Source organism: Trichosurus vulpecula, chromosome 3 (genome assembly GCF_011100635.1).
Source record: "Trichosurus vulpecula isolate mTriVul1 chromosome 3, mTriVul1.pri, whole genome shotgun sequence".
NCBI classification, from domain to species: Eukaryota; Metazoa; Chordata; class Mammalia; order Diprotodontia; family Phalangeridae; genus Trichosurus; species Trichosurus vulpecula.
The window spans coordinates 51,756,436-51,782,598 of NC_050575.1; the positions used below are offsets into that span (position 1 = coordinate 51,756,436).

Below are 26,163 nucleotides of genomic sequence, written 5' to 3' on the forward strand. Positions count from 1 at the left end.
TAATGTGCTTACATTGCAAGGAGGCCTCCCCGGCACCATCCACTTAGTCTGGTCATGCCACGTGGCAAGCGGTATCCAGGCAACCTAGACATAATCTGACTTAACACAAAACATACAGCACTGGTTTTTTCTTTTCTTCGCCCCTCACCCCCCGCATTATATCCTAAATATGAATTTGGAACTGGTGAAAGGAGCCAGATTAACAGCCCTGGAAAACTGAAGTCGTCTGGTTAACCACAAAATAGGTACAGGTCTAGTGACAGTATTTCCAGCTGTTCTCCTTCATATTATCTGTCTCTCTCTCTCTCTCTCTCTCTCTCTCTCTCTATGTCCCTCTCTGTCTCTCCCCCTCTCTCCCTCTCCCTCTCTCCCCCCCCCCCCACTGTCTCTGTCTACCTCTCCCCATCTCTTGTTCCATCTCTCTCTCCACTCAGAGCTTTTTTGCCTACAATGGAGGATAAGAAAAGAAAGAGAATTCTTATTTTTTTTTAGTATTTTATTATTTCTTTAATATTTTTAGTTTTCAACATTGATTTCCACAAGATTTTGAGTTACAAATTTTCTCCCCATTTCTATCCTCCCGCCCACTCCAAGATAGCATATATTCTGATTGCCCTGTTCCCCAGTCAGCCCTCCCTTCTGTCACCCCATTCCCCCCCCCCAACCCCCCTTTCCCTTACTTTCTTGTAGGGAAAGATAGATTTCTATGCCCCATTGCCTGTATATCTTATTTCCCAGTTGAATGCAAAAACAACTTTTTTTTTTAACATCTGCTTTTAAAACTTTGAGTTCCAAATTCTCTCCCCTCTTCCTTCCCCACCCACCCTCCCTAAGAAGGCAAGCAATTCAACATAGGCCACATGTGTATCATTATGTAAAAGCCTTCCCCAGTACTCATGTTGTGAAAGACTAACTATATTTTGCTCCCTCCTATCCTTTCCCCCTTTATTCAGTTTTCTCCCTTGACCATGTCCCTCTTCGAAAGTGTTTGCTTTTGATTACCTCCTCCCCCTATCTGCCCTCCCTTCTATTGTCCCCCCCTTTTTATCTCCTTTCCCCTTCTTTCCTGTGGGGTAAGATACCCAATTGAGTGTATATGTTATTCCCTCCTCAAGTCAAATCCAATGAGAACAAGATTCACTCATTCCCCCTTACCTGCCCCCTCTTCCCTTCCAACGAACTGCTTTTTCTTGCCACTTTTATGTGAGATAATTTACCCCATTCTATCTCTCCCTTTCTCCCTCTCTCAATATATTCCTCCCTTACTCCTTAATTTGATTTGTTTTAGATAACATCCCTTCATATTCAACTCACCCAGTACACCCCCCTCCATATATATATGTACACACACACACACACACACACACACACACACACACACACACACATATGTATATGTATATTCCCTTCAGCTATCCTAATACTGAGGTCTCATGAATTACACACATCATCTTTCCATGTAGGAATGTAAACAAAACAGTTCAGCTTTACTAATTCCCTTATGATTTCTTCATGCTTCTCTTGATTCTTGTGTTTGAAAGTCAGATTTTCTATATAGCTCTGGTCTTTTCACTGAGAAAGCTTGAAAGTCCTCTATTTCATTGAAAATCCATATTTTGCCTTGGAGCATGATACTCAGCTTTGCTGGGTAGGTGATTCTTGGTTTTAATCCTAGCTCCATTGACCTCTGGAATATCATGTTCCAAGCCGTGTGATCCCTTAATGTAGAAGCTGCTAGATTTTATGTTATCCTGATTGTGTTTCCACAATACTCAAATTGTTTCTTTCTGGCTACTTGCAGTATTTTCTTCTTGATCTGAGAGCTCTGGAATTTGGCGACAATATTCTTAGGAGTTTTCTTTTTGGGATCTTTTTTACAAAGCAATCAGTGGATTCTTTCAATTTCTATTTTACCCTCTGGCTCTAGAATATCAGGGCAGTTCTCCTTGATAATTTCTTGAAAGATGATATCTAGGCTCTTTTTTTGATCATGGCTTTCATGTAGTCCAATAATTTTTAAATTATCTCTCCTGGATCTATTTTCCAGGTCAGTGGTTTTTCCAATGAGATATTTCACGTTTTCCATTTTTTCATTCCTTTGGTTCTGTTTTATGATATCTTGATTTCTCATCAAGTCACTAGCTTCCACTTGCTCCAGCCTAATTTTTAAGGTAGTATTTTTTTCAGTGGTCTTTTGGACCTCCTTTTCCATTTGGCTAATTCTGCCTTTCAAGGCATTCTTCTCCTCATTGGCTTTTTGGAGCTCTTTTGCCATTTGAGTTAGTCTGTTTTTAAGGTGTTATTTTCTTCAGTATTTTTTTGGGTCTCCTTTAGCAAGTCATTAACTTTTTTTTCATGGTTTTCTTGCATCACTCTTATTTCTCTTCTCAATTTTTCCTCTGTTTCTCTTACTTGCTTTTCCAAATCCTTTTTGAGCTTTTCCATGGCCTGATACCAATTCATATTTTTCTTGGAGGCTTTCGATGTAGGCTCTTTGACTGTGTTGATTTCTTCTGGCTATATGTTTTGGTCTTCTTTGTCACCAAAAAAAAGATTCCAAAGTCTGAGTCTGAATCTGAATCCATTTTCGCTGCCTGTTTCTGTTCCCAGCCAACTACTTGACCCTTGAACTTGACTGCTTGTAGAGTAGAGAGTACTTTGTCCCAAGCTTGAGGGGCTGCGCTGCTGTTTTCAGAGCTATTTCTACACAGCAAACCCTGCCATACCAGCTCTTCTTCTCCCCCAAGAACTGCCAACTAGGATTGAGGCCCAGATCCAGGCAGGGCAAAGCAGGCTTTGCACTCCCACTCTAATCCACCGCTTAATTCCTCCCACTGCATGGGCCTGGGGCGGGAAGCAACTGCAACTGTAGCTCTGTAAGCAGCTTCAGAGCTGCATTACCTCGGCTGCCCCCGGGGCAGTGGCCACGAACTCCTTTCTCCCAGTCCCAGCTGTTTTCCCCACTAACCTGCTCAGTTGTCTTTTGTGTTTGTGGGCTGAGAGGTCCAGTAAGTACCGCGGCTCAATGATTCAGGGCCCTACGGCCTGTTCTGCCCGGCTCCCAGTCTGGTTGGTCCTGGCGCAGACTGTGTTGGGCTTTGCTCTGCTCCACTCCCAGCTGCATGTGATAGACCCTTCCCGGTGACCATCCAGGGTGGCCTGGGCTGGAGCTCTGCTTCCCTCTGCTATTTCAGGGGTTCTGCAGCTCTAGAATTTGCCATTTTTTATAGGTGTTTGGAGGGACCTGGGGGAGAGCTTAAGCAAGTCCCTGTTTTTCACAATTCTATCATACGTTAAAGTTAACAAAGCAGTTTATTCACAATAACCGTGCGAGTTCTGTAATAAGAGGAGATAGAGCACTGGATCTGGAGTCAGAGGTGCTGGTTTCAAATCCTGGCTCTGGCACTCACTTGCATGACCCCATCAGAATGATCGTGCTTTCCTTAGCATCAGTTTCTGCATCTGTTAGATGAGCAGGTTGGACTAGATTATTTCAGAGGTCTCATCTAGCTCTAAATCTATGATCCTATAAGGACTTGAAGGAAAAGAGAGGAAGGAGTGAGGGAGGGAGCTATGGATAGATAGATATATAGATGATTTTGTTACCTGCTTATACTGTGCCAGGAGTTGTAGTTGTGCTAAGTACTAAGAGACATATACTATTTCAAGGTTTGAGACATATATATATCACATACATACACATACATACATATATACATACATGCAAGTTGTCACAAAAGTCTTAATACAGTAGTAAGCTTTAATAGATTAAAATTACCCTAAGACTTTGGTGGGGGGTGGTAATTGTAAGTCTGTACAAAGTTTATAAATTTATACAAAGTAACTGGAGAGAGAGAGAGACAGACAGACAGACAGACAGACAGACAGACACAGAGAATCAGGGAGGGAGAGAAAGTTCTGTCACCACAACTCTGCCAAGTTGACACTACTGATATTATCATCCTTGTTTCACAGATGAGTAAACAGGGAAGTAAAGTGACTGGTCCACAATCACAACTTACATAAGTGTTAGAGATGATAAGATTTAAACCCATGATTTCTTGATTGCAAATCCAGTGTTCTTTCCACTATTCTGCAATGATTTTCAAGTACAATAGAGCTTTGGAGAAGGAAATATTTGCTATGGGCCTGAATAAGTCAAGGGGAAAATGGCAGGATTTGACCGGCCCCAAAAGGAGGAGGAAGACAGCAGAAGAGAGTCAACGGCAGCCCTGGTGAATGTAGTGCGTGAGCAGATCTATTTATCAGAACAGTAACTGAGTGCAAAGAACAAGTCTGAGTAACGAGACAGGGCCAGATTATGGAGAGCCTTGGAAACCAAACCTAGGGAGTTAGGACTTCATTTGTTAAGTGATGGGGAGAGACATTATAGGGACTTAAGTTATCCTTTCATTGTGACCTCTGAGGTTGATAGACTTTTCTACTTCATGTAGGAAATCACAGAACAGGAAGAGTTTGATAGGCAAAGCCCAAGTTAATATTATGGCTCTTGACCTTTACTTCAATTCCTGGCAACGTTCTAGAACCTGTGATTAAAGGGTTGATTTAAAAGCACTCAGAAAAGGAAGTAGTGATTACTATGAGTCAGTATAGGTTTATCAAAAACAAGTAATTCAAAACTAACCTCATTTCCTTTTTTTTCTTTTAGAGAGGGTTACTAGAGTGGCAGATAAGGTAAATTCTATAGATAGTATATCTAGATTTCAGGAATTTAGTACAATTTAATAAATATTTATTATGGACCTTCTATGTCCAAGGAGCTATGCTAGTGGTGAGGGATAGGAAGACCAATGCCAAACAACTCATGTCCTCAGGCAGCTTCCATTCTATTGGAAGAATATCTCTCACACATACTAGAACCAGCAAAAGTGAGAGTAGGGGATGGAGGAAGCAGCACCAGGGAAGATGGGGACTAGCCAGATCTTCATGTGAGAAGGGGGCCCCAGAGCCCTTTGTTCGTGAAGACAAAGATTCAGAAATGAGGGAGGATACCTTCAGGCTTAGGGGATAATGGCTTATACAAATGTGTGAAGGTCGGTCTGGAACAGAGAGTTTATGGAGGGAAATATTTCTGAAATACAGCTAGGAGGGTAAGTGGGAGCTGGATTGTGGACAAACTTAAACGCAAGCCTGAGGAGCTCGTATTTGTTGCTTAGTTGTTTTAAGTTGTATCCAGCCATTTGGGGCCATCTTGGCAAAGTTGTTGGAGTGATCTGCCATTTCCTCCTACAGCTTATTTTTCAGATGAGGAAGCTGAGTCAAGCAGGGTTAAGTGCCTTTCCTAGGGTCACACAGCTAGTAAGTAAGACCAGATTTGAATCCAGGTCTTCCTGATTCCAGGCGTGGTTGTCTATCCACTGCATCACCTAGCTGCCGCTAGCTCATATATATAGTATAGGAAATGAGGAGCCACTGAAAGTTTTTAAGCAAGGGCATTTTTCCCTGGTCAGACCACATCTGTGTTCAGTTCTAGGTGCTGTGTTTTAGAAAGGACAAGGGCAGTTCGATCAGTTAATCAAGAGGAGATTAATCAAGACAGTGAGTGGACTTTATAATGTGCCATCTAAGAACCAGATGCAGGACTCTGCAGAGGTTTGTCCTGGAGAAGAGAAGACTCAGGGTGGGTGGGTGGAGGTGTGTGAAGGAAAATAACACAACTGTCTTCAAGTATTTGAAGGACTATAAACAAAGGCTAGATGGCACTTAGGAGTGTTAGAGGGGGCAGAGCCAAGATGGCACTGTGAAAGGAACAAACTACTGGAGCTCTCTCACAAATTCTGTCAGATACGTCTAAAAAAGTGAATCTGAGCAGATTTGAGAGAGTTAGAAGCCACTAGCAGACTGAGAGGGGTAGGAGTGCCAGGCGTGTGCACGGGCACCAGACCAAACCAATCAGGAACAGCAGAGGAATCCAGCCAGCATGCCAGTCTGGGAGAGTGCTGGAAGAGCACTGGGCGAACGAAACGCCAGGGCAGGCCCAGGATGGAAGTACCAGCTATGGCTAAGATCAAGCCCCGGGCTTCTCAGCCCAGAACGGGCGTCTGTCAGAGCTACGGGAGACACCAGCACAGAGCCTGTGACTGTGGGAACAGCTAGCCCTGAGGCCTATAACCCACAATCTAAAGGTTTGGAACTTGCCTTCTTGAACTTCTGGGAGCCATGATGGCCAGGTAAAATGGCTCTCATCCATCCCTTGAATAAACCCAGAGAATACTACCTCAGGAGAAACAGAGGAGCCAGAAGGGGAGCTTCATTAATGAGAGACATTGGGGAGAGGGCCCTTCTTGTGGTGACAGAAGGAGACTAGTGCAGGAAGAGAGGTGTCTCAGCAGAACAATGAGAATAGCTGAGCCCCAGGGCGGTGGTGCTAACAAACATCAACCCCCTGACCCCAGACATGCCTTTGCACAGCCAGGGGAAGTGGCAGACATCAGCACAGACAACAGCTGAGGCCACCAGTGCTATAGAGCAGTCCTGGGGAAGAGGAGACTCCCAGCAGCCAGACCACCTCTCCCCTACACCTCATGAAACCAGAGGCCATAACACATAAAGCTAGATCCCAACACAAGAAACAGAGCCCCGAGCCCCAGAAGCAGAGATCTACTTTAGAAACCAAGAGGAAAAAAAAACACCATGAAAAAGAACAGTAAGAAGTGTTCAAAGACCATTGATTCATATTATGGAGACAGGGAAGATCAAAATGCCAATTCAGAAGAGGACAGCATGGATACTACACCCACATCTGAAACCTCAAAAAGCATTCGTGGAAGAACTGAAGGAGGACTTTAAAAACCAAATTAGGGAAATAAAAGAAAAAATGGAAAAAAAAATTCACTGATGAAAACAAATTTTTAAAAAGTAAAATCAGTGAAATGGTTAAGGAGAATCAGAATATAAATGGAGAAAATATCTCATTGAAAAGTAAAATCAACCAAATGGAAAAGGAGATAGAGAAGCTAAAGGAAGAAAACAATACATTAAAAATTAGAATTGGGCAAGTAGAAGCCAATGACTATGAGACATCAAGAATCAGTCAAACAAAATCTAAAGAATGAGAAAATAGAAGAAAACATGAAATATCTGATTGGAAAAATAACTGGCCTGGAAAACAGATCCAGGAGAGACAGTCTAAGAATTATTGGTCTACCTGAAAACCATGATGAAAAAAAGACCCTGGACAGTATCTTCCAGGAAATCCTTAAGGAAAATTGCCCTGAGGTTCTAGAACCAGAAAGTAAAATCATCATCAAAAGAATCCACCGATCACCCCTGAAAGAGATCCCAAATTGAAAACTCCAAGAAATATTGTAGCCAAATTCCAGAACTACCAGGTCAAGGAGAAAATGCTGTAAGCATCTAGAAAGAAACAGTTCAAATATCATGGCACTACAGTCAGGATCACCCAGGATCTTTCACTTACCACATTAAATGACAGGAGAAATTGGAATATGATATTCTGAAAGGCAAAGCAGCTTGTACTACAACCAAGGATCAACTACACATCAAAATTAAGCATAATTTTCCAGGCAAGGAGATGGACATTCAGTGAAATAAGGGAATTCCAGACCTTCCTGATGAAAAGGCCAGAGCTCAATGGAAAATTTGATCTTCAAATACAGAACTCAAGAGAGACATAAAAAGGTAAACGGGGGGGAAAAAGACCCTAGTTAATCAATAAGACAAATTAGTTACATCCCTATATAGGATTATTTTGTTTTATATATGTTTTGTACATATGTCAGTCTTAAGAATAGTACAGTTATTATGACAATTGAAAGGGATATACATAGACTGTGGGTGTCAGTATAAATTAACTGATATAATGATAAAAAATATAATTAGGAGATATAAAGGGATGGTTCTGGGAGAAGAGGTAAGGAGGTAATAGAAAAGGGTAAATTACATCACATGAAGAGACACAAAAATATATTATGGTAGAGGGAAAGAAGGGAGGGAGAAAAGCAGTATTTGAGTTTTACTCATTGGATTTGGTTCAAGAAGGGAATAACATACCCTGATAAGTATAGAAATCAAACTTGTCCTACAGGCAGTAGGAGGGGAAAGGGGAAAGAAAAGGACCGGGGGGGGGGGGGCCCGGTGATCAGAAAGGAGGGAAGAAGTAGCAAGGGGAAGAAGGTAAGATAAGGGAGGGGAATCAAGAAGGAGGGTAAACTGAGGAAGGCAGGGGTCAAAAGCAAAACTGTTGAGAACTGGAAGGGAAAAGAAAGAAATAAAAGCATAAACAGTGGGCAAATACGATAGAGAAAAAGACACAGATAGTAATTATAATGGTGAATGTGAATGGGATGAACTCTCCCCTAAAACGGAAGCAGGTAGCAGAATGGATTAAAAACCATAATCCTACAATATGCTGTTTACAAGAAACACATTTGAAACAGGAGATACACACGGGGTAAAGGTAAAAGGCTGAAGTAGAATATATTGTGCTTCAGCTAAAGTACAAAAGCAGGGGTAGCAATCCTAATCTCAAACAAAGCAAAAGCAAAGATAGATTTAATTAAGAGATAAGGAAGGACACTACATCCTGCTAAAAGGCACCATAAACAATGAAGAAATATCATTATTTAACATATATGCACCAAGTGGTATAGCATGCAGATTCTTAGAGGAGAAGTTAAGGGAGTTACAGGAAAAAATAGATAGCAAAACTGTAATAGCGGGGGACCTCAACCTCCCCCTCCCTGAACTTGATAAATCTAACTTCAAAATAAACAAGAAAGAAGTTAAGGATGTGAATAGAGTTTTAGAAAAGGCAGATATGATAGACCTCTGGAGAAAACTGAATGGAGATAAAAAGGAATATACGTTCTTCTCAGCGGTACATGACACATACTCAAAAATTGACTGTGTACTAGGACATAACAACCTCACAATCCAGTGCAGAAAGGCAGAAGTAGTCAAAGCATCCTTTTCAGATCATTATGCAATAAAAATTATTTGTAATAAAGACCCATGGAAAAATAAACTAAAAATTAATTGGAAACTAAATAATCCAGTTCTAAAGAATGAGTGGGCCAAAGAACAAATCATAGAAACAATTAATAGCTTCATTCAAGAGAATGACAGTAATGAGACAATGTATGAAAACTTATGGGACGCAGCAAAAGCAGTTCTTAGGGGAAGTTTTTTATCTCTAAATGTTTGCATGAATAAAATAGAGAAAAAGGAAATCAGTGAATTGGGTATGCAACGGAAAAAGCTAGAAAAAGAACAAATTGTAAATCCCCAATTAAATACTGAAAATCAAAGGAGAGATTAATAAAATTGAAATCAAGAAAATTATTAAATTAATAAATAAAATCAAGAGCTGATTTTATGAAAAAAAAAACAATAAAATTCCCCAATTGAGAAATAGTCAAAGAATATGAACAGGCAGTTTTCAGAGGAAGAAATTAAGAGATATCTGTAGGCATATGAAAAAATGCTCTAAATCACTACTGATTAGAGAAATGCAAATCAAAACAACTCTTAGGTACCACATCTCTCCTGTCAGATTGACTAACATGACAGAATAGGAAAACGATAAATGCTGGAGAGGATGTGGGAAAATTGGAACACTGTTGCATTGCTTGGTGGAGTTGTGAACTGATCCAGCCATTCTGGAGAGCAATTTGGAACTATGCCCAAGGGTTACAAAAATGTGCATGCACTGTGACCCAGCAGTGCCACTTCTGGGGATGTAGCCCGAGGATATCACACAAGTGGGAAAGGGACCCATATGTACAAAAATATTTATAGTGGCTCTTTTTGTGGTAGCAAAGAATTGGAAATCAAGGGGATGCCCATCACTTGGGGAATGGCTGAACAAGTTGTGGAATAAGAATGTAATTGGAATACTATTGTGCTATAAGAAATGAGGAAGATACGGACTTCATAATAACCTGGAAAAATCTACATGATATAATGCTGAGTGAGCGGAGTAGAACCAGGAGAACATTATACACAACCACAGATATATTGATTCTGTGATGAGTAACCTTGATAGACTTGGCTCTTCTCAGCAATGCAAGGTTTAGAGACAACTCCAAAGGACTCATGATGGAGAGCTGTCTACATCCAGAGAAAGAACTATGGAGTCTGAATAGAGATTGAGACAAACTATTCGCTTTCCTTTTTTTTTTTTTTCCTTTTTTTTATTCTCTTTTGTTTTTGTTTTTTGGTTTTGTTTCTTCTTTCTCATGATTCATTCCATTGGTCATATTTCTTCTTTAGCACTTGACTGTTGTGTAAATGAGTTTGATGTGAAGTTATATCAGATATATAGAAGGTATATCGGATTCCATGCCGTCTTGGGGAGGGGTATGGGCGGGGCAAGAGAATCTAGAACTCAAAATCATGCGGAACCGAGTGTTGTAAACTAAAAATAAAAAATCTTAAAAAAAAAAAAAAAGGAATGTTAGAGATGTTATACCTGTTGAGGGAGGGGTTGGACTCAGTGGCATCTGAAGTTCCTTCCAATTCAAGATTCTCTGTTTCCATCCTGTGAAATGGCAGACCTTAGAGGTCATCTCACAGGACAGAGTTAGGAGCAGTGGATGGTAGTCCAGAACAGTGAATTTTGGCTTGATATAGAGGAAAGCTTCCTAATATTTAGAATTGTCCAAAAGGGAACTGGACTGCGTTGAGAGGTAGTGAGTGCCCCCATCACTGAAAATCTTCACATGGAGGCTGAATGGCCCCTTGACAGCGATACTATAGAAAGGGTTCCTAAACACTTGTGGGTTTAAACTGGATGACCTGAGGGCCCTTCCACCTGATCCTGGCCCGCATTAGCATTTAAAAAACTCTACAATATCATACCACTACATCTAAAGAGTAATTCCTCTGTGGTTGAGAACAGTAATTTGGAATTCTTATCTCAGCTTCTCTTATCTTCACCTTCCCTCAGAGGGAGGATTAGAGTTTACCACTGTACTCATTAAATTCCAGACCTGTGCCCTAGCTGCAGGCCACTGGCCGCCTCACCCCGTGGCCTTCTCTTAGTTGTCCACGGATCTTCCGTCCAGAGCCCCGAGTCTCTACACATTTAAACCAATTCAGTCTCCATTTTCTTTCCCTCAAATTCCAATTGCGTTGTCAATACACATTCAGTATATAATGCTGTTTCCTCATTAATTATATCCAAAATTGGTTTGAAATATACAAAACACAGACTCTGGCTGCCCTCACAACAACATTGGAAATGGGTCCTTTAAGTTCAGGAGAAGTACAAGTATCACCAATTTCACCTTAAAGACAGCAGATGCCAGTAGATTCTTCAGTGCCCACAGAGAGAGACTGAATATGGTGCCTCTGCAGAGTCCAGGAGCAGGACTTAGCAACAAATCTCTCTCTAGGTACCCTGCAAAGAAGACTGCCTGTAGTGATCCTTTTCTTATAAATGACATAAACAGCATATGGAAAAGATGGAATGTTAAGGAAGTGAATCACGGGCACCCTGGCCTGGTACACAGTTGGGCCCAGCAGCCTTCTGTATGGATGTGCTAAGGCAAGACTCAACATGACATAGGATTTGAATGAGGAAGCCCTGGAGCAGCCACTCAATTACTAGTCCAGAACGCAGCCTTTCTGCATTTTATAGACTTTGCTAATGACTGGATCCAGAAGCCTGTTTGCAGTCTCCAGTGCAAGGTCTTGCCAATTCGTACGTTACACATCTACGTAATCTGTCAAGTCGTTCTGTATAACCAAAGCTGTCACAGCACTGAGGCCTGTGATTTTAATTTATGGGGTTTGTTAAAATCTCAACCCATTAATAATCTAGTCTGGAATAATTAACATAACTATATAGAGTTGTATGGTAATGATAATGAAGTGACAGAACAATTTATTATTTTGAGGTGCCAAATGATAATGTAACAAAGGGAATAAGTTTTTTTTTTCCCTTCTGCAAATTTCCCAAGATGTAGATCCCCGTGTGTGTGTGTGTGTGTGTGTGTGTGTGTGTGTGTGTGTGTGTGTGTGTTTGAGGCACCAAGCCTTAATAAAATAACTAACTGAATCATTAAAAGGGCAGTGAATTATGCTAGTTATTTTCAAGCATATTTATATTTGAAGTTACTATAGTTTTACTCCAAATGCCTTGGGGCATTGATGCCTGCAAATCAGAGTAATTATTACTCATCAATTAACTCCAAGCTTTGAAGGAAAAAAAAAAAGCCCCAGAGTTTCCAAAAGGGTTTGGCGTTTCCAGATGCATTCTTGGAAAAATGAATAATATTTTGAGCATGTATATGATAATAATCATGACAGTGATAACATAACAATTCCTAGTATTTACATAGCACTTTAATTTTTGCGAAGCATTTTTACATATATGTCATTGTATTCTCACAATAACCCTATTATTATCCTTAAGGCTGGAGGGTTCTTAGAAGACATCTGATCTGGTTCTGTCATTATACAGATGAGGAAACTGAAGCCCAGAGAGATAGTCAGTGAGGACGCTGAGATGAGAAAAGTTAGAGGACTTAACCATGGTCACACAGCCAGTTAATTATCTGAGGCAGGATCTTTCTGAGTTCAAATCCGGCCTCAGACAATTACTAGCAGTGCGACCCTGGGCAAGTCACTTAAGCTCTGTTTGCCTTAGTTTCTTCAACTGTAAAATGAGGACCCTGGAGAAGGAAATAGCAAACCACTCCAGTATCTTTGCCAAGAAAACCCCCTTAAAATAGGGTCACAAACAGTCAGACACGACTAAAAGGACAAAACTTTCCACCTGTGTGTATAGTTCTCTATCCACTGGGCTTCCTCCATGTTGAGAGGATTTGGAAGCCCAGTGCTGCAATGGCAGTCATATTGTATTTGGAGTCAGAGGACTTGAGTTCAAATCTCAATACTGGTACTTACTGAAATTAGTGGTGTTTACGTAGTTTATAAGGTGAGAAGCTCCAGAACATTTCTGTTTACCCTTCAGCTAGAATAGCCACTTAGCTACTGTATTCAAGTGGTCCTTAAGGGAAGTTTTCTTTGAAGCCAAGAAGCAACTCCACCTCCCTGTAACAAACTTCCCTCGAAGTTATGTCTTGGAAGTATAAGTGGTAGTGCCAGTGGGTGCATAATTGGACTGGACAGAGCAAAGTTCTGGGCACCATTATGAAGGAGGCAAGAGTCTCAAAAGCAGCCCCGGTTGTATGGCTGGTCATTTCTTTCAGGAGTGATGGAAAGGACTAATTTTCCCTAGATAAGGTGTCAACTTGCACTTGGGGGAAATTTCTAGCCAAATCAAAAAAAGGAATGTGTTTACATCATATACCATCATGTGTAAAATATTACCAGGTTATCCCTCCTCCTCAAGAAAACTTTAAATATAACTTCAAATAAGAAAGCAGCAAAACAAATTCTGTGGTAGAGAGAGTTGTGTACGCAATACTAGAAGTATTTTGTTGTTCAGTCATGTCCAAGGAGGAGGAGGAAGAAGTGACAAACAAGTCTGGTGACAAATACAAGGAATTTGATGGTACTCTCACATGTCCATTGAAGTGAGGTTGAATAAGTATAGCAAATATTCCTATGTGTAAAAACTGAGAGCAAAGGGGTATGTCTGGCAATATTTGATATGCTCCGCAAAAGCACTTTTTTTTGTGGTAGGTAAAAACTGAAAGCCAAATGCTGTCGATTGAAGAATGGCCAAACCAACTGCGGCATATGGATGTGATGGAATATTAATTCTGGAAAACTATTGAAGACATGTGAAGTGATGCAGAACAAAGCAAGCAGGAGGACAGCAATTAAAATAGTGTAAATGAAATAACACTCAAACAAAGCAGAACACTGAGTCATTGTGATGGCTGACCAGTCTTGACCCTGGAAAAGAAATGAAGAAGCACCTCTATGCTTTGGGATTTGGTTGAGCCATTTCAGTCATGTGTGACTCTTTGTAACCCTGGTATGATTTCCCATTTCCTTGTCCAGCTCATTTTCCAGATGAGAAAACTGAGGCAAATGGGTTTAAATGACTTGCTCAGGGTCACACAGCTAGTAAGTGTCTGAGGTCATATTTGAACTCAGGTCTTCCATACTCCAGGCCCAGTACCCTATATACTACAACTGCTTAGCTGCCCTAAGATATGTGGTATACATGTGACATTATCATATCTACGGATATATCTAGGTACCCCAGATGGAGGACTGTGGATGCAAAATTTTTACGTTGTCAAATATGGTCATGTATATTGGTTGGTTTTATTAAACATTTTGTTACAGGGCAGGGCTTCTATGGGGTAGAGTACTCATTTCAATCTTCTCTTTTAACTGAGGTGCAAGTGATTTTTTCTTTTACAAAGTCATTTATAGTATTACTCTTAATGCTTTTTATATTAGAAAAAGATACTATAAACAGCTACCTGTACTGTAAGGCACAGTATCTGCAAGGTAATGTACAGAGGAATAGCTGCCTTCTTGTCATTCAGAGGTATTATTATATGGACTCTATTCCAGTGAGTTCCAGCCAGAACATTGGTAGCATGTCCCATGCTGTGGATGTTGCTTGGAATCTAAAGACAAGTAAGGCCTGCAGAGAAGCTCTGGGCAAGGCCTTCTCAGGCCAGTGACCAGACACCATAAATATCCTCTCCCTTGGGGAAGGAAGAGGAAGTTTCTAGCAAATGAAGATGCTACCTGAAGAAGGTTTGGAGGAATGAACGTTTATATGCTGATTACAACTGGTTAGTATAATATTTCAGAATTTAAATTCAGACTTAGAATTTTAAAAGCCAGTATTTGATTCAGAAGTCCATCCTCCCCCTTTACTTCCTTTCTCCATTCTTTCCTTCTTCCCTTCCTCTCTCCACAAAAATGAAAGTAATTGAAGGAAACAGTGTCATACAGTTATAATGCCAGGAACAAAGTAGAGGTATCTTTACTAAATGCCCAAGGAATTAAGTTTGTGGATGGGCCTATCTGGACCAACCTTACCTTTAATTGCAAATTAGTCATAAGTATCATTCTTCTAGCAGAATAAGTTCCTTGGGGCAATCCCTATTACTTTCCTGACTCCCATCTTCAGAGGCCTTCCTTGTTGACTGTAGATGTTTGTGTTGGAGGTGATTTATTATAAATTTAGTATTAAGCATCTGCGTGGTGCTACTGCTGCTGAACTACACCTATAATTTTGCAGTAGTATAAGGAGTTCTTGATGAGAGATTCCCTTCATCAATGCAGATGAACATCTATTCTTCAAATTAGCTGGGGAACCTAGAAATTAAGTGACACTTGTCCAAAGTCACACAACCAGCATGTCCAAAGTGGGACTTGAACCCAGCTCTTTCTGAGTCTGAAGCCAGCTATCTAGCCATTAGGCCAGGCTGCCCTTCTAAATACCAGTGCTATTAATTAAATGTGTTTTCGTATTTCGTGTTTGTGTTTTGTATACTATTTGTATTTAAGTAAATTAATTTATAGACATAGAATAGGATTTTTTTTTATTGGAAAGACTTTTTAAGACTTTTGAGTTACTCCCGCAAAGTCCCTTTCAAAATTGCCTGTTCATTCCTTCTCATTCACTTTTCCTCTTACATGGTCATAGCTGTCGTGTTGTCTATCCTTTGCATTCCACCTTTTGCATTCTGCATTGTTTTATCAAATTCTTTTCAGATTTCTCTGCTTTTTTCTCTTAGTTTTTGGAATTAATTTAATTATAGCATTCTATCGCAGTAATGCACTACAATTTATTTAGGTGTTCCCCTATTGTTAGACATATAGATTGCCTCTAATTTTTAGCCATTGTAGATAATACTGCTGTAAAAAATCTTTGAACAGATGTCTCTTTGTACATTCTCAACAATAGGCTTACTGAGTCATAGAGAAGAAAGGGAGAGTGATATAGTAGATAGTGTTGGACTTCAATTTATGAACCTGGGTTCAGATTTTGTTTCTTACATTTATTAGCTAGGCAAAAATATGGGCAAGTCACTTAATGTCTCTGATTTGTAATGTTTCCTTATCTGTATAATGAAGTAAATCATACCTGTGGTACTCTCCTCGTAGGGTTACTGAAAGTCCCAAATGAGATAATATATGTGTGGTACTTTTGCAGACTTTAAAGGGCTATATAAATGTCAGTTGTTGCTAATTATTCTAACTTCTATGGCATGCTGCCATGTTGCTCGCCAAAAAATCTTCTACAAGATTGTAATTCCAAAAACAATGAATGACTATACCTGGTTTCTTCACAACCCTGCCAACAGTGAATTTCATTGCTTTTAATTACATTTGCCAGTTCGGTGGCTGTGAGGTCATATCTCAGAGTTTTGTTTTGTTTTTATAATTTGTACCTGTTTGAGTATTAGTGAGGATAAGCATTTTGTGTGTGTGTGTGTGTGTGTGTGTGTGTGTGTGTGTTTAATGGTCTGTATGGTTTGTGTCTTTTGACTATCCAATCATGGACAGGGAGCGGTGTTTGAAGATCTGTATATGTCAAGCCAGTAAATGAGGAGTTCTGGTTTACAGCTGTGTGGTTTACTTTGGACCAAGTTTGGGATCAAGGTAAATGCTTTGGGTATTTTGTTTTGGGTCATTGAAAATGGGCATATCTATCCACCTTCTCCCTGTTCTGATGACTCAAAATATCTGTGGTATTGACTTTGATTACAGGAGAGACTAAAAATTCCCCCCGCCCCCCGGTGGATCTACAATTGTACATTTTTATTACAGCTTATGCAGCTCTACATTTCATTTAATGCACTGTCATATGCACAAAATGATGGAGCTTATTATTGTGGGAAAACAAATGGTTTATTTTCTTACTTGTTTTTAGGTTTTTCATTCCGTCCATTATATAGGTTTTATTTTGCCCTTATGCTTGCAAACTTATCCCATCTGTGGAATGTGTTGGAGGATGAAGAGGTGGTTGCCTTTTGTCAAGAGTTTTCCTCTGCACTAGAAACTGTAGATAAGAAACTTTTGGGGTTGCTTTCTCTTCCAGGCAAGGCAGGCTCACATCCAGGTTGGTGTCTTCTTGAGACCAATGGAAAATGGCAGGATGGAAATTTGTGTTTTTCTCCTTGGAATGATACGATAGGCTGTGTGACTCACGCTCGTTCCTGTTGCCAGCCTTCGGCACTCTGGACATGAACTTTCACAGCAGGACAGCGGGTTCCCTCATGGTGTCTCTTTGGTGTCCTGGGATGACCCAGGTGCTCTTTTCATGCCAAATAAGAAGGGGGAAGGCATGGGACAAAGAGAGGAACTTTCCGTTCTGCGCATTATTTCTATCATCTCTAATCTTATTCTTTTTCTTCTCAGTGTTGCGAATAACCACAAGCAAAATTTGATGACTGTGGCAAACCTGGGTGTGGTGTTTGGACCCACGCTGCTGAGACCGCAAGAAGAAACGGTGGCAGCCATCATGGATATCAAGTTCCAGAATATTGTGATTGAGATATTAATAGAAAACCATGAAAAGGTAATGGGTGTTTTTTATCCCTTAGTTTCAGTAAAGAATTTGTCTAATGAAGTGATTTTTGAATGAATGAATGAGGGAGCGGGGGAGGGGAAGTAGTTGTTGTGTTTAATTTCTGGGAAAATACGTGGAAAGATAAGATAGTTCTTCCCGCCTTGGACCTCTCACATCTTAGTGGGGGAGACATACAAATCCAATGAAAGAGTCCCATGGTCCTTAGAGTATAGCAGCAAAGCATACAGTGATAATGCCTCTTCTTAATATCATGTCCAGTGTTAAAGTCGTATCAGTGTCTGTTTGGTGTTGAGTTGGTATTTAAGTACAGTCTCAGGCAGACAGCATTGTGGGGGGGAAGAATAGAGACTTCCTTGGTGAGGGGAGCACTGGATTTGGAGTTACAGGATTTGGATTCAGATCTGCTGGTGTGCAGATGTGCATGACTTGGGCAAGTAATGTGACCTCATTTGACCTTGTGAGAGCCTGGATAGGGAGGGAGTTGATTCCAGACTGTTGGCATTTAATGACTTCTGTAACCTTGAACAAATCACCTTCAAAGACTTATTTCATCATCTATAAAATGCAAAGGCAGGACTCTAAGTTGTTTTGTTTTTGAACTAGCATTTATGAAAGGGCCTACTATATCCCAAGCACTTTGCTAAGAGGCACTAGGAGAAAGGATAGGCAACTACGTAGCACTCAATACGTGCCAGGCATTGTGCTAAACGGCTTACAAATATCACATCTGACCTCACTGTAACCCTGGAGGAGGTAGGTACTATTATAACCTCCATTTTACAGATTAGCAACCTGAGGCACGGAGAGATTAAGTGACTTGCCTAGGGTCACACAGCTAGTAAATGTCTGAGGTCAGATTTGAACTCAAGTCTTTTTTTTTTTTGGAGGAAGGAAGGCAGGGCAATTGTGGTTAAGTGACTTGCCCAAGGTCACACAGCTAGTAAGTGTGTCAAGTGTCTGAGGCTGGATTTGAACTCAGGTCCTCCTTACTCCAGGGCTGGTGCTCTACTCACTGCACCACCTAGCTGCCCCCCATGTGTTTTTGACTTATCAAATCCAGTGCTCTATCCACTGCCCCATCTAGCTGCCTCTAACTGCCAGCTCTAAAATCCTTATGTGCTATGCACCCTGGGACTATATCGGTTATATCCAGGGTCTTAGCATTGGAAATGCAATGTCCCCTAGATCAAAATCATGCCCCACATGGTGAAATAGAGAGACTACAGCTGCCCGTGATATTTGTTTCGGTGCAGAAGGAAACAGGTGTGTCCTGCAGAATTGTTGAAGGAAAACATCCACATGGGACAGCATTAGTCAAAGGTCAATTGTGTGGACCAAGTTATTTATGTAAAAAATGGATCTTGCCCCTTTTGTACTCTGTTTCCTTCCCCAACTCCTCTATGCAGTTAGAAGGTACAGAGGAGTCAGGAAGACCTGAATTCCTATCTAGCCTTAGACATTTACTAGCTATGTGAGCCTGGGCAAGGTACCGAACCCCCTGCCTCAGTTTCCTCATCTGTAAAGTGGGGGTCATAAGAGCACCTACCTCATTGGGTTATGGTGAGGTTAAAATGAGACAATACTTGTTAATCATTTAGTACAGTGCCTGGTCCATAGTAGGTGTTTAATAAATGCTTATCAACTGACTGACTCATAAAAGAACTCTCACGAGAAGTTGGCTACTGTTGAAGTTGATGTTGACCAAGATGGTTTTGCTGATTGAGTTCACCTTCATAACTGTTTATTTGGCACCTAGTGTGCTTAATTAAGAACCCTGAGCTGACTTGTGGAATGGGGTGAGTGCCAAGTTTTGATAATACACTGTCCTGTCCTCATTGAGCTGGCAGTCTGGTTAGGAGATGGGACCTATCAGTCAGTCTAAAAACACTTGTTAAGCTCTTGCTATGTCAGGCACTCAGCGAAGTGCAGGGGATACAAAGAATGGCATTTCCAGGAGCTCACATTCTGATGGGGGAGACAGCCTGCAAAAAAGCCTCACATACAAGATAGATACAGGATATTGGGAATGGGAAGGAGCATGCATAGATAACTGTTACACAAAATAATGCAGGGGAGGTGCAAACAAAGTACTGTATAAGGTCTGGGAAGAAAAGGTCGGTATTGACTGAAGACATCAGAGGCAGTGACTTTTGAGTTGGTCCTTAAGGAATGGATTTGCCCAATGATCTGTGTTCGAATGAATGATAATTTATCAAAAGTGTTTACTTTGTACAAAGTACTGGAGAATACACGAAGAAAAAAGTCAGACGGTCCCTCCTTTCAAGGAGCTCTCATTTTGATGGGGGAGATTTCACATATTGAAGGTACAATTCCTATGGAAAAGTACCATGGCCCTTAGGGTACAACCACAAAGCAGATGGTAATGCTTCTTCTGATTAAGTAATAAGATCCTATCAGTCTCCCTTTAGTGAAGAGTTGGTATTTAAGGGCAGTCTCAAGCTTGTGTTGCAACCAGAATGGGGATGGGGGGGGGGGCGGGTAGGAGAGAGGGCATTCCAAACATAGGGAAAAAAATAAATCAAAGAAAGAAAGTGGGAAAGTATGTTATTTTCAGAGCGACAGAGAGGTCCAGTTTAGCACATTGCACATTGAGGAGACTAGTATGAGGCAAGGCCCAAGAAGCAGAACAGATTATAGAGAGTCTTAAATGCCAGCCAGTAAGGAGCCTCTGAGGTATGTGCTGGAGCAGAGTATTGACATGGCCTGTTCATGTGCAAGGAAGATTAATTAGGTTCTAGTAATAATAATGGTTCCTTTTTATTCAGCTATTTGGCTCTTCTCCTTGGGCCTCATTCTCTCCCCCAGAGCCATCATCTGGAATAGGATTAAAAAGCAACCTCCCCTCACCTCCTCCCATTGGCTCCCTGTGCCAGTTGGAGATGAATTAACATTCATTTTTCTTGTATTCAAATCATTGTCAGTGATTTTTGTACTTTTTGCACTTTTGCAGTGATTTTTGGTTACCTACCCTCTAGTTATTTGCATAGTAATATCCATATTCAAAAAAATGGAAAGAGGAAGGACTTAGTTGACAATGAGCATTTACTTATATTGCCTGTATTAGGCATTATGAGAAATGCAGATTCAATTTCACATTTTTCAAATACCTGCTATGTTCAAGGAATGGTACTGGGCACAGTGGATAGAGTTGAAAAATTACTTCAAGAAGCTTAATCTATAATAAGGAGTACTTGCACACAAGCATCTAAGTATGATGCAAAGCAAAGTATATAAGGGGAAAAACAAAAATCCAGGCAAAGTGCACTAGAATCTTTGATGAGGGAGAAAAAATTTATAATGCTCGGGTATTCAGTGATGACATTTTGGAGGACATGGCACCTGAGCTGAGGGTTTGGAGGAAGAGAAGAATTTCAGGAGGTAGGGATGAGGAAGGAGCACAAAGATGAAAATCAGTATTAACCCTTAAAAGATCAAGCCCTTGGGTCTTTGAAGCTAAATCCCTGATAGAAAAAGGAAAACCTCATAGAATTAGAAGCTTTCTGAACAGGAAGGAACTGTAGCAGCTAGGCCAACCCATCTCATTTATAGATGAGGAAACCGAAACTCAGAAAGGTTCAACTCAATCCAGCAACCATTTATGAATTATCTGTTAAGGGCAAGGCATTGAGGATATACAGACCAAAGAAATGAGACAAGAAGCTTACATTCTACTTGGGGCATAGAATATTAGTAAATATAAAACAATGAAAAGTCATATCAAGAAGTAACTCTAAAAACTAGGGGGAGAGGGCATCACATGGGTGCTGGCACTTGTACCAGACCCAACATCACACTTCTTTCAAGTAGAAGAGTGGGTTCTTCTGACTCCAGGGTGCAGTGTTCTTTCCATTGGACCACCCTCCCTCCTGTGACAGGAAGTGCTATGGTTTGTTGAATATTCCCAAAGGTTTTGTTCTCTCTCATCCTTGACTTATGATGGGTATATAGCGAGTGCTCACCACATTCTTTCTAATTGTTTAAGGCTTTCTTTTACTTCCTATGTTACTCTTTTTTTCTCCTCCAGCATGTACCTCAGGCTGTGTTTTTTTTTTCCAGACTTTTGAGTCTGTTCTCCAAACTTTCCCAGTTTGGCTACGGTACATGTGGGCCCTTCTGTAAAGATCTAAAATCTGAAGGACAGCTTTTTTCCACACTAATAACAGTGTTTTTCAACAAAGGAATAAATATTGGTGCTGCTTTTACCACCACCACCACCACCATGTCCTCACTAACCCCACGTATTTAATTCTACAGTCTCCTTTAAGAAGCCCTGTTTAGCAAGGATTAACACCAGACAGTCAGGCCATAGAACTTAAAAATGAAGATCATCCAGCTCCAGGTACATCGACACACAGCTGCAGTCAGACAGTGCCTGAGGATCAGTACAGAATCCCCTACTGAGACTGTCTTTTTCATGGAGAGCCCACATATATTAACTTTCATTGAAGCCTTTACAAATTCTGTGTGCACAAACTGACACGTGGCCAGGCTAACCAAGAACGTTAACCACATGCCACACATGGCATGACAGCATGATGGCATGGGAAGCTCCATCACTCACCTAAACAGAAAGACTCAGGAAATGAAGATGGGCCTGGCACCATTCTGTGGAGTCGATATATTAATTAGGGATGGGCAGGCAGAGGGTTCAGTGAAGGGAGGCAAAGGAAGGAGCAGCTACTGGACACTCCATCATGTGCATTTTCAAAATTAAGGCTTTTTTCTTTTTTCTTTTTGCTATAGTTGACCAATACTTCTGCATTTACTCCACTCACCTTTCTGTGGTGAGGCGGCACAGTGGATAGAGCACTGGCCCTGGAGTCAGGAAGACCTGAGTTCAAATGTGACCTCAGATACTTACTAGCTGTGTGACCCTGGGCAAGTCACCTAACTTGTCTTCCTCAGTTTCCTCAACTGTAAAATGGAGATAACATTAGCACCTACCTCCCAGCGTTGTTGTGAGGATTAAATGAGGCAATGTTTGTAAAGTATTTCTCACAGTCCCTGGGACATAGTAGGTGCTTAATAAATGCTTGTTTTCTTCCTTCCTGTAGCCTCTTTAGACTCTTACTGATGATACAGAGGGAGGTAGGGACCCTTGTGCCTTTTAACTATACCCATGATACCAGCACTTAGCATGGCACCTTGATCATTGCTGAGTCGAACTAGACAAGATGTTTAATAATAATAATAGCATAGATTTCTATAGTGCTTTAAGCTTTACAAAGCACTTTATATAGTCAATATCTCATTTGATCCTCACTGCAATCCTATAACAATTTTACTTCATTTTATAGAAGTGGAAAGAAACTGAGGTATAAGGAGCTAAAGTGACTTATCCAGTAGAAAGCTATTAGTTCCCTGGGGATTATAGATGGCTCTTGTGTTTGGTTCAGAATCTCATCCACAGTCCACTACCAGGGAATCAGAACTACTCAGTTCCTTGAAGACTGATACTTTGGGTTAGTTTTCTCACTGCTTTGCTTAGAACTACAGGTGTGCCAGTAAATTATCATATGTTGCAAATGTATATATTGGGTATTTCATGACAGAAAAATGACATCTTAATTCAAACGGGCCTTTAGGTAATATGTTCTTATACATATATACACTGGGTTTTATCTCATTTATTCATCAGCGGCCGTTTAACCAACAAATTTTTAAAGCGAGGTGGATTGGTGAACATGTATTATCTTGTGATCAGTATTCTCTCTCCTAGAATTACTTCAGTATTTGTTCAAATTACAAATAGGAATTGTAAACTGGAAGCAGCCTAAAGGAAAAAGATGAATGACTGGAAAAGGTGGTGGGCCAGTCACATATCAAGACCAAAGAATAACCAGAAGGCTTCTTTAGAACCCACAAAGAAGTCCAAAGAATAGAGGAAGGTCCGACAATGTTGAATCCACCTGGGCAGCGTGGCATAAACTTGGAGTCAGGAAGACCTATATTAAAATCCTACCTCAGCTACCTACTAACTGAGAGACCATGAAAAGTTACTTAACCTGTGCCTCAGTTTCCTCATCTGTAAAATGGTTGGACTTAATGGCTTCCATGGTCCCTTTAAGCTCTAAAATCTATGATCCTATGATTTAGTTTAGGAGGACACAGATAAGTGTTTTTAAAGGATTGGCAGGCCTAGATGGGGTGTAACTTGGCAGTATTTGAAAGATGTTTCACCTGCATCAGAATGTGGTGGTTTCATCACTTGTCTCCCAAGGGCCACATGTAAACCAATCCTTAAGGCATTCAGTTCAGTTTACTCCAACGAGCATTTGTTAAGCAACTTCTGTAGATAGAGGACCAGGCCTGGAGTCAGGAAGACCTGAGTTCAAATCCAGCTTCAGACATTTCCTAGCTATGTGACCCTGGGCAAGTCACTTCACCCTGTTTGCCTCAGTTTCCTCATCTGTAAAACGAGGTGGAGAAGGAAATGGAAAACCACTCCAATATCTTTGCCAAGAAAACCCCAAATAAAGTCACAGTCAGACACAATTGAACAATGATATAAATATTTTTATACAAATAGATCATTTTCCCTTTTCTTTGATCTTTTTGGGATGCAACTGAACAACAGCATATGCCAGGGATTATAAGAGGAGCTGATGATGCAAGGACAGTCTGCTGTCAATAGGCTTAATTTTGAGATTTTCTTAGAAAAACAAATGTATGTTTTGTTTTGTTTTCCATCAGGACTTCTTTTTAAAAAATTCACAAAATTCTGACTCCAAATATTGCCTGGATCTCAGCTAACCCCAAGCCCGAAGATGCAATGATTTCAAGAAACAAGGCAGCTTTTTTTTTAGGGCCAGTTTGTCAGTTATGTCAGAAAAAGAAAGGCGCTCATCACTTGTTTTCCCAGGGTTGTGTACAAGTCAAGCTGCAGTCCAGGAGAGGAGTCTTTATGCCTCACTTTTAAGTTCAAGCACGTAATAGTTGGGTAGAACCCAGATGTTCTGTCACAATTTGTGGCTTGTCTGTTGGCCTCAAAATGGTTTCTTTGCCTGATACAGGATGTGTGGGGTATTGGGGGTAGGGTGGATGTGAAAGAGAGTGGGGGTGGGGGGAAGAGAGAGGGAAAGAGAGAACTAGAGAAAGAAAAAAGAAGGGGAAAGAGGAAGGAAGAGACAGAGAAGAGAGAAAGAGAAAAGAGAGTGCAAGGAAGAAGGCGAAGGAGAGAGAAAGAGAAACCATGTGTTTTTGCCAGGATTGCTTTTTCATTAGTGGCTATTGATTTTTCACAAAGTAAAGTGTTGATAATTAATCTCCCAATCTGTCAGTAGCTGGTCTTTGCTTTGAAAGAATTGGGAGTGTTAATCCCTGAGCTGTAAACCTCTGAGGCTACCAAAAGAACAGCACTCCTAATTTGTCTCAACTTCATTAGATTTCTCAAGGTGAGAAAGATAGATGGTTAATAAATGTTTATTGAATTGAAGTCAACAAGCATTTATTAAGCAACTGCTATGTGCCAAGATCTGCACTAGGCACTGGCAATACAGAGGCAAAAATGAAAAATCCCTATCCCCAGCAGTTTACATTTGAGGGGATGGGGGACTAGGGGTGTGGAGGGGAAGGAACAATATGTCTATAGCACACTAAATACAAAATATTTGCAAATAGAAAGTAATTTTGAGGCAGGGGCAGGAGGAGAATGAGGCAAAAGGGGCCTCATGTAAGTGGTGGCTTAGTTCAAGCTGAACCTTATAAAGACTTAGGGAATCTAAAAAGAGAATTTAAAGAGAGGGAACATTCCAAGGATGAAGGAATAAGTCTCTGTGTAAAGACATGAAGGAGGGAGGTAGAAGGTTGAGTACTGGAAACAGCCAGTTTGCTTAGAACGTAGAATGCAAGAGAGAGAGTGGCATGAATTCACTCTAGAAAGAGAGGTTCGAGTCGGATTATAAATTCCAGCTGAGTTTGTAATGTATCCTAGAAACAATGGGGAGCACCTGAAGCAAATGTATCAGACCTTTGCTTTAGGAATATTAGGTTGGCAGCTCTGCAGAGGGTCTGTCGAATAGGAGAGAGAGGGGAGAAAGAGATTTATTGGAAATAGTCCAAGTGAGAGGCCTGAGAGTGGTGGCTTCTCTCTTCTGTTGAATAGAGAGAAGGGGGTAGATGTGAATATTATGGAAGTATAATCAGACTTGCTAACTGATGGAATGTGGAGGATGAGTGAGAAGGAACAGTCAAAGAGCACTTCCATCATGGATGACCTGAAGTATGGTAGTATTCCCAACAGGTAGATAGAAGTTAAGAAGACAGTTGGGAATTCCTTAGGAATGACAGTGCACACAACCCACTTTCTGATAAAAACATGAGCATTCCAGATGAAGAATTAAAAGAGCAGCTAGGCGTTACAGTGGATAGAGCACCAGCCCTGGAGTTAGGAGGACCTCAGATCAGACCAGCCTCAGACACTTAACTGGCTGTGAGACTGTGGGCCAGCCACTTAACTCCAGTTGTCTTTTAAAAAGTACTAAAAAAGATGAAGAATGAAACAAACATTTTTTAATATGGCCAGTGTGGGAATTTGTTTTGCTTAATTATGTATATTTGTTATAAGGTTATTCTCTCCCTACATTTAGAGGCGGAGAAAATAAATGTTCATTAATTAGGCAAATGAAAAGGAAGTAGTTATAAGAGGAATATGAGGACTTGTATTTTGAATATATTGAATT

At 40.7% G+C, this 26,163-nt stretch overlaps 1 protein-coding gene across 1 annotated transcript in view; it reads left to right on the plus strand.

Annotated features, from left to right (window-relative positions):
• ARHGAP26 (Rho GTPase activating protein 26) overlaps window positions 1–26,163 on the plus strand; it is a 531,098-nt gene that overhangs the window by 389,997 nt on the left and 114,938 nt on the right. Inside the window, exon 18 of the mRNA XM_036749095.1 lies at window positions 17,290–17,449. Coding sequence (XP_036604990.1) covers window positions 17,290–17,449 — 160 coding nt within the window. The remainder of the gene's footprint in view (window positions 1–17,289; window positions 17,450–26,163) is intronic.